The following is a 12,170-nucleotide window of genomic DNA, read 5'->3' as shown; positions in this document are numbered from 1 at the left end:
GGAGATGTTACTTTACCAAGCACCCAGCTAGAATGCTTAGTGCTTGCTCATGTCCTAGAGGCAACCAATTACAAAACCATAATAAAACCCTTTTTGGAGACTATTTTTCAACTGCAGCCTTTTTTAGCTCCTGCTCAACATCCTCATTTCTCAGAAGAGAGAACAAGTGTGGACTTCCCATCTAAAAAATTCTGCTTCATTAAGTGTCTAATGCTGCCCATTTCCACAAGCCATCAAAAGAGGAGAAACATTTATAATATAAATATGAATGAGCTTAGATAACAGGTTCCAATGATTGAGATGCACCATTTACAGAGGAATAGGCCATAAGGATTGATCCCTCAGTACCATTTTTCCAGCAATCTTTCTTTTGATAGCCAGTACTGATACACAGATTTTACTTAAAAAGAGCTCCCAGGCAGGGCTGCATTCCATCTGATCAAGAAAAAACAGCTTAACAAATATCAACTCGCACACAAATATAATTTATCTGGCAAACACAGCTCCTGGTCATCTGGAACCCCACTGGAGTTTCACATGGAGAAAGCAGCAATGAGATGGATGGTTTGACTGGGAAGATGAACCTTAATTGGAGGTGGATAGTTCCTGTACTTTTGACAGAATCACTATGCCACAAAGGCATGAATTTCAAAGGAGACCAAAGGAATAAACTTAACTAGAAAGAATGTCTTTTTCTACTTTGTAACCAGATTAAATACTGTATTAAATCAGCAGCTATAAGAGCCTCAAACCTTTGAAAAAAATCTCTCCCCATGCACCCTCAGGAAGCAAAAATACAATGCTCCATCCACAGTGAAACCTGGGAAACCAGTACACAGAACACCAGCTACATGATCCTCTCAAAGCCACACACCACAGGCCTCTCCATCACTATCACTCCTCCAAACTGCATTGTCCTGCTGTGAATCCTCAGTTTTGGGAAGAGCAGGGTGAGTGCAACACGAGGCAGGTACTGTGATCCTGCACAGCTCCAGCAGCTGCAAAGGTTCTGCTGCCCCAGCCCACCCTCCTTACCACCAAGGAGCTCATTAGTTGTGCTGATGGTTTATTGGGACTCCCTGTGCTACTTTTGGAGGTTTATTTAGCAAATGGAGCATGCATTGCCCTTTGGTGTTTTTCCTCTTTTCTTCATTAAGTCAGTACTTAAGTTAAATACATATGGGTGCTCTCCTGTCAGCCAAGGGTCCATTTACCAAACCTGTGAGTTTCATTGAGATAAACGAGCAGAAAAGGAAAAAAACCCTATTAATTCCTCCTGAAGAACCACATCCATGTGGTTGTGACCAAAAGAAAATCAAAGCTGGAACCCAGGCTAGGAGAAGAGGAGGTTCTATCCCTGTCCAGAGCACATTCCATTGCTGCCTGTGAGCTGGTGAATGCCAGGGCCAGCATTTAAGTGGAACTAAAGCAACCCAAGGAAGTTCTTTCAGAGGCTGCAAGGCACACACTCTCCCACATGGAATTAACCCAGCAGGTGTTCCTCTGTGTGACTCAAAGTTGCCTCGACAGAGAGAGCATCTTCAAGGAGTCATCAATATTCATACAGAAACCTGGCACAAGAAAAAAATCAGGGAGGCAGATAAAAAGAACATCTTGTAAAAGAGCTGGATATCAGAGGCAATAGGTGTGTCTCCTGACAAACATCTCTGCTCAGACTGGTGCCTGTGAAAGTCAGACATCTCTACTTTTACTGTTTCTAGAAAGTCTTACAAAGAGCAATCAGCAGCCTTCACTCTCCTCCTAAAGGGGATGGCACCTCACCACCTGCACTTGGTTTATCTAACCTGCCCAAGATAGCTACAAAAGCAATTTGCTTTACATGCACCATGGAAAGAGCTGTCAGACAAACCCTAATAATGTGCAATTATGTCTTTAAGCAGAGTCAAATCAGATCTGTGCTCTAAAAGAGCTAAAAAAGTGGTGGTCACATCCTTAAAGTCTGAGTTACACTGAGCTGCAGTTAGGATGATATATATGGATATGCTCACTGGATTCCAGTAGGTAACAGCAAACAATATTGAATGAAAGGATTATGCAGTGGGACAGTTCAATCCATTGGCCACCACCTCTTAGTTACAAAATAATAGCAGAACATGCCTGGCTTGGAAATGGACCCTTCATCAACCATGATTAAAGGCTGATTTAGTAGGTAATTTACTCCTGTGAAATTCTTGGTCATGATCTCCACCTCTGCTCTGACGACTCATTTAACTTTATTAAAAACATTAGCATTGATTTTCTCCACTCATTACAAGCCAGTGGATTTATCTGCATTAGTGAATGAATTCATCCAACCTCTTATTCCAAGAAGAGCCAAAGCCTGCAGGAAAGCAGTAACTACAAGCTGTCACTGAGGAAGCAGCATCAAATATTTCTTGCTGTTCTGACTCACCTGACCAGGAAGTTACACTTTTGCTGCAGCACTCAAGACAGGCAAAAGCCCAAATAGATCTAACAACAGAAGGTATTTCCTGTTTTCTGAGGCAACAACTGCTCTCTAACCAACCCATTCATCACAGTGCAGCAGCTGCAATTAAAGACCCTTCACATTTCTGATCATCTGCCCCATTACACACTCGAGCAGAGCGCTGGAAATACGTTACCATGGGATTGGAGTCTGCAATCAGGTCACGCAGAGAATCCAGAAATCCTTGGTCCTCCACCATCTGGGCATTGATGTCGTGCAGCTTTGCCACACAGACAGCTGCAGTCTTCCTGACATAGGGGTCCTCATCCTTCAGACACTTGCGGAGGGGCTCACACAGGTACTCCGTGATTTTATCCACCCTGATGCACCCCATGGTGCGCACGGCAAGGGCACGGATCAGAGGGTTTGGGTCCTCACAGTCCTGCCAGGGGACAGAATACCCAGTAAACAAATCTGCACCACCACCACCCACTGATGCCTTCCCTGCAGCCAGAGTCAGGCTGTTCTTGCTCAAGAAGCATTCTCTCTGATTACATGCTAAAAACCAGGCAATTATTTCAGGTCGGGGTTAAAAGGTGGTACTGGCTGGTTCACAGAAACACTTTATGCTATCTCAAGATGTTTTCAGGCTGTGATAGCTCGTAAAATTGTGATCTTGGTGTCCCTTTGTTCTCCCAGGAAAAGCTTCTTTCAACATGATCCAGCAGCCACAGCTAAGCCAGAGAGGCAGCTCTCACCACCCAAAATCACAGGCAACCCTCAGACAAAAAAATACACTGACTTCCAGCCTTACTGGCTTAAAGAAGCAAGAGATATAATGGGAAAAGTCAACAACTAAACACAATGCAACAGCCATCAAGGCCTGTGCATCCCTTAAGTTTGTAACATATGAAGCACTAAGCAAAGGCTGGTCTAGAGGTGCTTTTCTGAAGAGGAAAAAGCAAAAGCAGACAGGAACACAGCACTTCATACTTCAAGACTACAGAATTTTTCATACATCCAAACCATCCACATCTCTGAGCTCCCCTAAAATCAGCCTATAAAAGGATGGCTGAAGAACGACCTACCTGTTTAAATTTCCTACAGCTGATAAAACACTTTTAAAGCATTACAAGAGAAGTGACACCTCTTACCAGTGCATTCCACACCTTGAAGTGTGAACTGGGTGTGAAGTGCTGAGTTACTGCAGACCAGTGTCAACACTTGCTCTTTACAAACACTTGTCCCTCAACTTGCCAAAAGGGACACCAGACATTTCCTTGTAGGGAAAAGCATGAAGATGGAAAATATCATTAAGCATGAAGATGGAAAATATAATTTTGTTTGTTAGCCCATTCTAACAGAATTACACAAAACCAGACACCAATATTCTGTCTAGACAGGAAGACAGGGACACCCTTCTCTGAGCAGAACTGACCTGCTCTCAGCCTGCTCTCACCTCTTTCTGCCTCAAGAACCATGACACAAAATTGGAACTCAATGCCATTCCCCAGTATCTCAGATTTTATAATACTCTACAAGGAGTTTCAAACTTCTTCTAAGCACTAGGTTTCATTTTGCACAACATGAAATTACATTTTCTTGATAAGGAGTGGCAACTTGATGACAGAACTAAAGGTAACACAGCAATCAGGCTGTTATTTTTGCACTGAACTGTCTTTTGGTTTCACCACAGATAAAGGTTTTCCACACAGCTGGAACATTCAAACAGGAAGCAGATATCTACACATTAGAGATACTACAACGGCTGGGAGATGAAACAGATAAAATCTGTTAGCCAACACCACAAGTTGGGAAAACAATAAAAGCAGCTTTCCCTGGAGCAGGCTCCCCCATAACCACTTACAGGGGTGCTTAAGTCATCTCTGCAGTAACAGCAGCAAGTGAGGGAAAGGAGCCAGAACTACTGGGACTCAGCACGAGCCCAGCCCAGAGGCTGAGACCTGAGATAAACAGCTCCCAAAGGCTAATGGGCAAAGGAGATGTGCTGGTAGCCACTGTGCTGGGCCATTTTCTGGTGAGCCCTGGGAGCAGGTTACCTTCACAAAGCTGTTGACAGCCATGATGGCCATGTCTGGCTGACTTTTGGCATAGTTCATCAGGTACAGGTAGACCAGCTTCTTCAGCTCCAGGTTGTCAGTCTGCATGCAGTTCACAACATCAGGAAAGAGTGAGCTGGATAGACAACACAGGAATAGGCAAAAATACAATCACACAATTGCTTAGGTTAGGAAAGACCTTTAAGTTCAGCTGTTAACCCAGCACTGCCAAACCCCACCACTAAACCGTGTCCCCAGGTGCCAAATCTACATGACTTTTAAATCTCTTCCAGGGATGGTGACTCACCACTGCCCAGGGAAGGTTATTAAAATTCAATATAAACCTTCCTGGCACAACTTGAGGCTGTTTCCTCTTGTCCTATCACTTGTTACCTGGGAGAACAGACTGATCCCATCTCACCACAACCTCCTGTTAGGGAGCTGGAGAGAGCAAGAAGGTCTCCCCTGACCCTCCTTTTCTCCAGGCTGAGCCTCTCGGCTTCCTCAGCTGCTCCTGGTGCTCCAGACCCTTCCCCAGCCCTGTTGCTCATCCCTGGACATGCTCCAGCCCCTCAATGCTTTCTTGTCATGAGACTGGACACAGAATTTGAGGTGCCTCACCAGTGCCCAGCACAGGGAACGATCCTGGTCCTGCCTGGCCACACTATTTTTGTTGCAGGCCAAGTGCCATTGGCCTTCTTGGCTACCTGGGCACATCTTGGGCTCATGCTCAGCCACTGTCAACCAGCAGGTCCAGGTACTTTTCCAGCTTTCCAGCTGCTCTGCCCCAAGCCTGGAGTGTTCCATGGGATGGCCTCAGCCCATCCATCCAACCTGTCCAGATCCCTCTGCACAGCCTTCCAGCCCTCCAGCACATCAACACTCTCATGCACAGGAAAAAAAGCAAGAATTCACAGTAGGCAAAAGGGATAGTAACAATATCAAAGAAGCCAGAAAAACTGGAGTTCCACTTTAAGCACCCTGCTGTCCAACAAAAGGTCACCTTCCTTCCCAAAACAGTTTGCAGTGGCTTTTATTATAATCATTTAATCTCTTCTAGGGCTCTAACATAGGTCAGTTCTGGAAGAGGTGAAAACTAATGCAATTTCCTAAATGTGTTTTAAATGGGGAGTTCACCAAACAAGAAAATTCTACCGTGCCAGGCCTGGGGATGAACCCACGAGAGAAAAAAATGTTGCTTAAAAATGTTTTGGTCACACAGGACACTTACAAAGAACCTGCCAGATTTCAGACTAGTGAATTCTAGGAGCTCAAACACTGACAAGCTGGGTTTCACTCAAATGTCAAGCAGCAATCTGTAAACAGCACTGCAGAAGAACACAAGGATGTTACACAAGGATCTCTGCAGCTCCCAGGTAAAGCTGTAGGGATCTAAAGGTGAAGGGTAAGTGCTGTTGACAAAAAAAGATCAGGTTTTTTTCCTTCCAGTTTACATGTTCCTTCATTCTACAATGAAGTCACGATGCTAAATTTGCAACCTTATCCTGATTTCCGTGGCAACAGACCACGCTGCTGCCACGAATCCAGGATTGCTGGGACTTTCTGGTAGGCTCCAGTAACAGGAGAAGCTGGAGGGAGAAAGCATTCACTCAAGCAGGTTTTTCTGGTTGTCTCAAAGACAGAAAAATGTGTTGGGGATAGTGCTGCAGAAGGTAAATGCTGGTGCCCTTTGAGACACAGGTCCAATATAAAAATTGCTCGTTTTAAAACGTAGCTCAAATCTATGCTAAGGCAAGTGAGGCTGAGAAAAACAAGTGGAATTACCTTTGTAACAGTGAAACCCAGGATAGCAAGCAGGGAGAAAACATCACCTAAAGTCAACATACAAATTGGTTGAATTCTGGGTGGGTTTAAACAAAAAGGGCTATTGGCACTGGGCTAAACCAGCAGGGAAAACAGTTGTTTGTTTTGCTCTCAGTAACAGGAAGGAGCTGGACAAATCTGTGACAGGCACAGCACAGGCAAGGACACATCCAGCCTCACCAAGATGCCAAACTCAGAGCTGCTCCATGGACATGTGTATCACTATACCTGACTGAGTCCCAGGACAACCAGAGCTGCCAAGAGATACAAGTTGCTTTTACCTGACATCCTTCCCCACAGTCATGGCTGCAATAACCTTCTTTACAGCTTCTTTCCTCTTCTCTTTCTTTTCATTATTGAGTTCAGCCTTCAGTTCAAAAATCTCTCCTGGCAGAAGACAAAACAAATTGAGCCTCTTGGGAGAAGAAAAGGGTCTCACTGTAGGGATAGTTCAAGAGTGAATTTTTACTTTCCTAGCCTGTTTTCCCCATAAAACTGGTGCTGCAGCACGAGGAACCTGTCAGACCTTATGGACAACATAAGAAGCAAAGCTGCAACACTCCAGGGAATGATAGGGGCTACACCTTGCTGAGGGAAAAGCTGTTAACAAGAATGTGCATGTTGCAGCTCTCCCACTTCCAGAACACCAAATCACATCCCTCAGAGGCAACTATTATGTAACCAGGATGAAAAGATATTTGGAGATGCCAGATTCGTGCCTGCAAGAAAAAAAAAACTAAGCTAGGAATTTTGCCCAGACTTTTTAACTTTTTTGCTCATCACTGCCTGCTTCCTGGGAAAACTGGAGTGGAGCCCACATGCTGTGGCTGAAACAGGAAAGCATCTATTTAGTCCAGTGGAATAAATTCTTTTCAAGCTAGAAAGACAGAGCTACTCCTAACAAAAGCTGCATGTAACACAGCTTGTCTGGACTCCAAGGTTGCCAAAGCAGCCTTTTCCACAACACTAATTCTTCCTGAGATTACTGCATGGAAGGTCAGTTCAGGTTGGGTCACCAAATTGGCAAAACAAGTTTATAAAATAAAACAACATGTGCAAAAGACTGTTTATCAGGCCTGTTCCAGACAGAGCAAGTGCTATGAGAAGGATAATGCTCCCAGCTGACAGACAACTTTCCCCAGGAAGGACAGCCAACAGTATTCCCAGTGGAAGCCACAGGCTGAGGACACATTACAAATACAAAAATATTTCTGAAAAAACACATTCTAGCCCCAACTTTCAATTCCTAAAGACCAATGCCACTCTGTCAGAGCAGCAGCAGTAATTGCTGAAGAGCCTGACACAAAGGGCTACCAGGCACTTCAGAAGGGAAGAGCAGTGGCTGTTCTGCAGGATGCAGTGGAGGGACCACTCGTCATCCCTCCTGCCTGAGGGAGAGACACTGCCATTACTCACCCAGAGCTCATGCCCTGGAGCAGAGCTGAGCCAGCAGCAGAGCTCACCAGAGCCCAGACTATGCAGGCAGACTTCCTGCAGCCACCCCAGAAAAACCTGCCTTTAGGACTGAATTTACAGACAGCTGTGACTTAGAAAGATGTCAACTGCATTAGCTTTATTTATGAGCTCATTCTGAAGCTTAATGAAACGTAAATAGATCAACAGTGTAGGTTTTTCCCTGGCAAGTGTTCCCCAGAAGCACCCAGACATTTTAAAAAGCAGAGGTTAATGCAAACCATTCTCCATATCTACTGGAGAAGGATGAGCAACATCAGGCTCAAACTGCACTCAGAGACAATGTTTTGTTTAAGAACAGGTTAGAAAATAAAATTTGTCTGGGACAGTCTCAGCAGAACAAGCCCAGCTCTGGAGCATCTGAATGGATAAAGTGTCCTCAAAGATGTTTTCCAGGTTTCCCATTTTTAAGGGCAGAAGTTTGTCCTGAGGTGAGGTGACCACCACACCTGCAGTAAAGTCACAGGAAAGTCAAACAGAGCAGTGCAGCTTTGGAGGGAATGGCAGTAGGAAAACCCGTTATCTTTACTTGATGTAGAGTACCCTTATACCCAAAATATTAAATGCCTCTCAATCAATTTAATCCTGTGATGCCCAACAGAACAACCATCCTCAGTCTGGAACTCGTTAGCCCATAGCTAAAACTTTGTCTCTGACCAGATCTGCACTCAAACCCCAATATTTTGCTCTCTGATCCTTAAAAAAGCAGCAATTTGGGTCATTTTGTGCATCATAAAACCGTACAACACACCAGCTTTGTCTTTTGTCACCATGTGACCCACTTTGGAAGTTTCTCCCTGGATGATTAAGAAGAGAAACAGGGACAGAGCTACCAGAAAAGCACAAGTCCTTCTGCATGCAGTTAAAAAAGCTGTGTAAAAATAGCCACCCACCACCTCCAATCCACTGCACCAGCTGAACACCAACCTTTTTTATTGGTCGTGAAGTATTTGGAGTCCGTCATGGTTCCAGGTCCTTAAAACACCTGAGAATGACAATAATAAAAAAAGAACAAGTCAGCTCCCAGAGCTGTGTGATGGCAACACCCAGTTTGGGAGGCAGGAACTCGTGGGGAGGACGGTTGGTGAGGGTGAGGGAAGAAGTAAACGTTTTACATCCACAGGCACAAGTTTCCCAGTCTTCATCCTGCAACCTGCTGCTGGAATTTCCTGGCAAACCCAGGGATTTAAAGGGCTCAGATGAACAGTGCTGGTGAAAATACGACAGCCTGTGGCGGATGGGCTGGGAAAGCTTTCCAAATTCCCAGTCTCAGAAGGGAAAAGGGGTTTTTTAACTCCTTACAATCAGCAGATCCTGGTGTGTTCTGCAGCTCTGCCTTTCCTGGGTATGCTATTCCATTTTCCAAGAAAAAGCACATTTAATATCTCGCCTGGCAGGGAGAACTCCACGTTTCAGACAAAGGAAACTGTCATCTCCCCCTAACGATATTTCCCTGTGCTGCATCTTCACGGAAGGCACAATTAACCCCACTTGCAACACCCACCCCCAGGCCTTTCATTTCTTTCCCTCCTTTTGTTCCCAGAAGATGCAAAGCAGTTGTGGGTTTGTTTTCTTTCTTTTTTTTTTTTTTGAAAGAACAGCCATTACTTTTCAGTTCTCTCAAGCTTGAAATCGAAATTTTTCTCTGCCAAGATCCAACATCCCACCTCTGAGACACACACAAGCTTGTTATTTCAGTGCTGCACTGCCTGTTTTGTGGGCAGGACCAAAAGATGCTGTCGGGCCAGCAAAGTGCTCAGCAGAGCCAGCAGAATGGTCTCACCACCAGCACTTCTCTTGCTCACTAAATTATTAATGCCTTAGAGTACAGAGATTGCCCAGACGTATCTGGATATCCATCATTTTATTCTGATAAATGCCAGCTCTGTGACAAACATGACTCAAAGAATTTTCAAGTACTGGTTGAAAAACAAGCAGAGGAGTGGGCAGTTTGACTGCTCTTGATGAAACAGCCTGTATCAGCACCAGGAAATATGACCCTAAAACCACCTCGAAAAAGGCTTTTTTCCATCTCTTACCTCCTTTTTCTATTTTTCCCCCCCAATTCTCCTTTTCTTACACATCCTTCCATGACCTTAAACGCTGCTAGCAAAGCACTAAGTCATCTGTTCCCTAAATGCTGCCTGTCTTGCCTCTAAACCCTGCAGGTCTTGCTGGCTCAGCAACAAAAGGACCAGCACAGCTCTGAACTCCAAGACTCTGCCCAGCAGTGCAACCAGCTGGGTGTTCCTTAACACTTTCCTTCCTCATCCCTTAACCAACCCCAACCCCATCACCATTCCTTTGCCCCCATCCACCCAGAGCAGTTTAACACCTTGGCAGTTGAATTCCCAGCAGCAGCTCAGGGGTAATTCCCCAATTCCCACCTCCTTCTCTGTGCCCCACATGGCATTGCTGGGATCATCTTGCCCAACTGCCAAACAACGGGATGAGGAACAACCTGTTGCTCTTCCCAGTTCCCTGGAGCTCCTGCTTGCCTTGTGGTTACTGCCACATCCTTATTAGGCAGAATTACTGCGTTTGGGTTTGATTTCTCTCCCTTTCTGCTCCAAGCTGGAGAGCAAACTATGCCTGGAGGCAGCTCTGGAAGCACGTTCCTCCTGCAGAGGAGGTTTAACCTCCTTCCAAAACAGAGGCTGGGTTGGGAAAGCCACACGAGCCACAGCACTGCAAATTTTTCCAGCAAAAATATCACAGCCCCCCTGAAAGCAGAGGCTGCTGTGGGGCCTGTTTTGTAATTAAAACCAGACCCTGTGTTCAGCTGCAATGTTACTGTGGCACAGTCCTTCAGGTTTGAGCCCAGCTTAAAAGATGACTTAAATGTTTTTCTCTATGAGAGTACTTGGCACAGTGCCATGGAAAAGGCATTGAACGTGGCCTCAATGTTCTTTGTTTGCATTATATGTGGATTTGTCTGCCAGGGTCATCTCTCCCAGCTGAGCTACTCTAATACAGCTTTAACTGGGGCCAGAGCAGCAGATTAGAGAGCAAATCGAGGAGAAAAAAACCCAAACCACCATAAACATCATCCCAGTTGCATAAAGCCCCACACACAGAGGGAGGGACTTCTCTGAATTTCAGGGATGATCATTAAATCCCTAAAGCAGGACATTTTACTGTTTTTCCTCCCTTCAGATCACATTCTTGGGAACATGAAGAATCCTAGAAACACTCAGACAGGGCCAAGCACAGCCCATGTCTTTACAACCTGCTCTGACAGGCTGTAAATGAGAACTGACTTGGGTCAGCAACCAAATCACCCTATTCCAAGTGTACCACAGGATAAAGCCCTTTTTCTCCTGAGCACACACATTTTTGCTTCATGTATGTCAGGGCTTGCTTTGCACATTGCTCACAGCTTGCCAGCAGCACTGAGCATTATCTCATCACTAACAACCTCAGCATGGTTTGCAGCAAATAAAAGCAAAACAGCCCAGATATTTAAAACACTGCTGTTTGTATCCCTCCAGAAAATGCCAGCTTCCTGGACACAAATCTAAACTGCAGGGAGCCAAGATAAATTATGACAGCATCATGAACAACCTTGTATTTTTAGAAGAAAATCCACATCAGGTTGCCCCCTCCTTACTATTGTTTGTGTCCAGCCCTTGCTAAGGTGGAAACAGGTAAGAGGTGTTCAAAGCTGACAGCAAAAGGCTCCTGATCCAAACCCAGCAAACAAGAAGACATTAAATACAGGAATTGCTCCAGAAAAGTCCAGCAGTTCTTAATGCTATTTATTGACATTTAAATCCAGACTGAACCAAAACCATGATTAAGTGAAAGGACTAAAGAACCATCACAGCCAGTAAGATAAACCTCCTCAGCCCCAAACCACACAGAAAACTGAATCCTCTGTCTGACCAACACCTGCTTTACCCCACATGTGGCTCCAACAACAGCCTGATCAGCTCCCCACCACTCATTCCACACAGGGAAGAGGTAGGTTTAAGGCTTTGGGATAGATCCAAGCTCCCTGGCATCGAAACAATCCACTATTGCACCCCCAGATCTCTACAATGATCCCTGGTTTAACTCCAGTGTTAAGTGGTGCCACCCATTTCCCCTGAAAAGCCTCTCAAGGAGCCACATGACAGCCCAAGAGTGGTCCAGAGCCACTGGAACACCAGGAAAATAAACAGGACAATGGAACATGGATGGCAGAGCAGTGCTGAGGCTCCAGAAACCTGCAGCTTGTGCTGGGGCAGGGAATTCGTGGTGCTCCCCCCTCCACTCTCAAACGCCCTCTGCCTCCTGTCACCTCCCAACTCCTTGGAACCCCCATCCCAGCTCTGCTGTCACCCCCACACCTCCAGCAGGACTCACAGCACCCCCCACACTCCCCCCTGGCACCTCAGTACCCC

General features: G+C 45.4%; 1 protein-coding gene across 4 annotated transcripts in view; it reads right to left on the bottom strand.

Annotated features, from left to right (window-relative positions):
- The window catches only part of AP2B1 (adaptor related protein complex 2 subunit beta 1), a 78,609-nt gene that overhangs the window by 65,571 nt on the left and 868 nt on the right, over nt 1-12,170 (bottom strand). For 3 of the 4 annotated variants that reach the window (XM_027664433.1, XM_027664435.1, XM_027664432.1), the window contains exons 2-5: nt 8,713-8,770; nt 6,594-6,699; nt 4,489-4,624; nt 2,625-2,870 (exon numbers count right to left, since the gene is read on the bottom strand). In XM_027664433.1, the coding sequence (XP_027520234.1) occupies nt 2,625-2,870; nt 4,489-4,624; nt 6,594-6,699; nt 8,713-8,749 (525 nt within the window). In that variant the 5' untranslated portion in view covers nt 8,750-8,770. Of the gene's footprint in view, nt 1-2,624; nt 2,871-4,488; nt 4,625-6,593; nt 6,700-8,712; nt 8,771-9,087; nt 9,242-12,170 lie in introns of those variants that run through there. The other variant, XM_027664434.1, reaches the window with a different exon arrangement.

The sequence above is a fragment of the Corapipo altera genome, unplaced genomic scaffold (genome assembly GCF_003945725.1).
Source record: "Corapipo altera isolate COAL_440 unplaced genomic scaffold, ASM394572v1 181b, whole genome shotgun sequence".
NCBI lineage: Eukaryota > Metazoa > Chordata > Aves > Passeriformes > Pipridae > Corapipo > Corapipo altera.
This window is presented reverse-complemented; position numbering and strand designations above follow the sequence as displayed.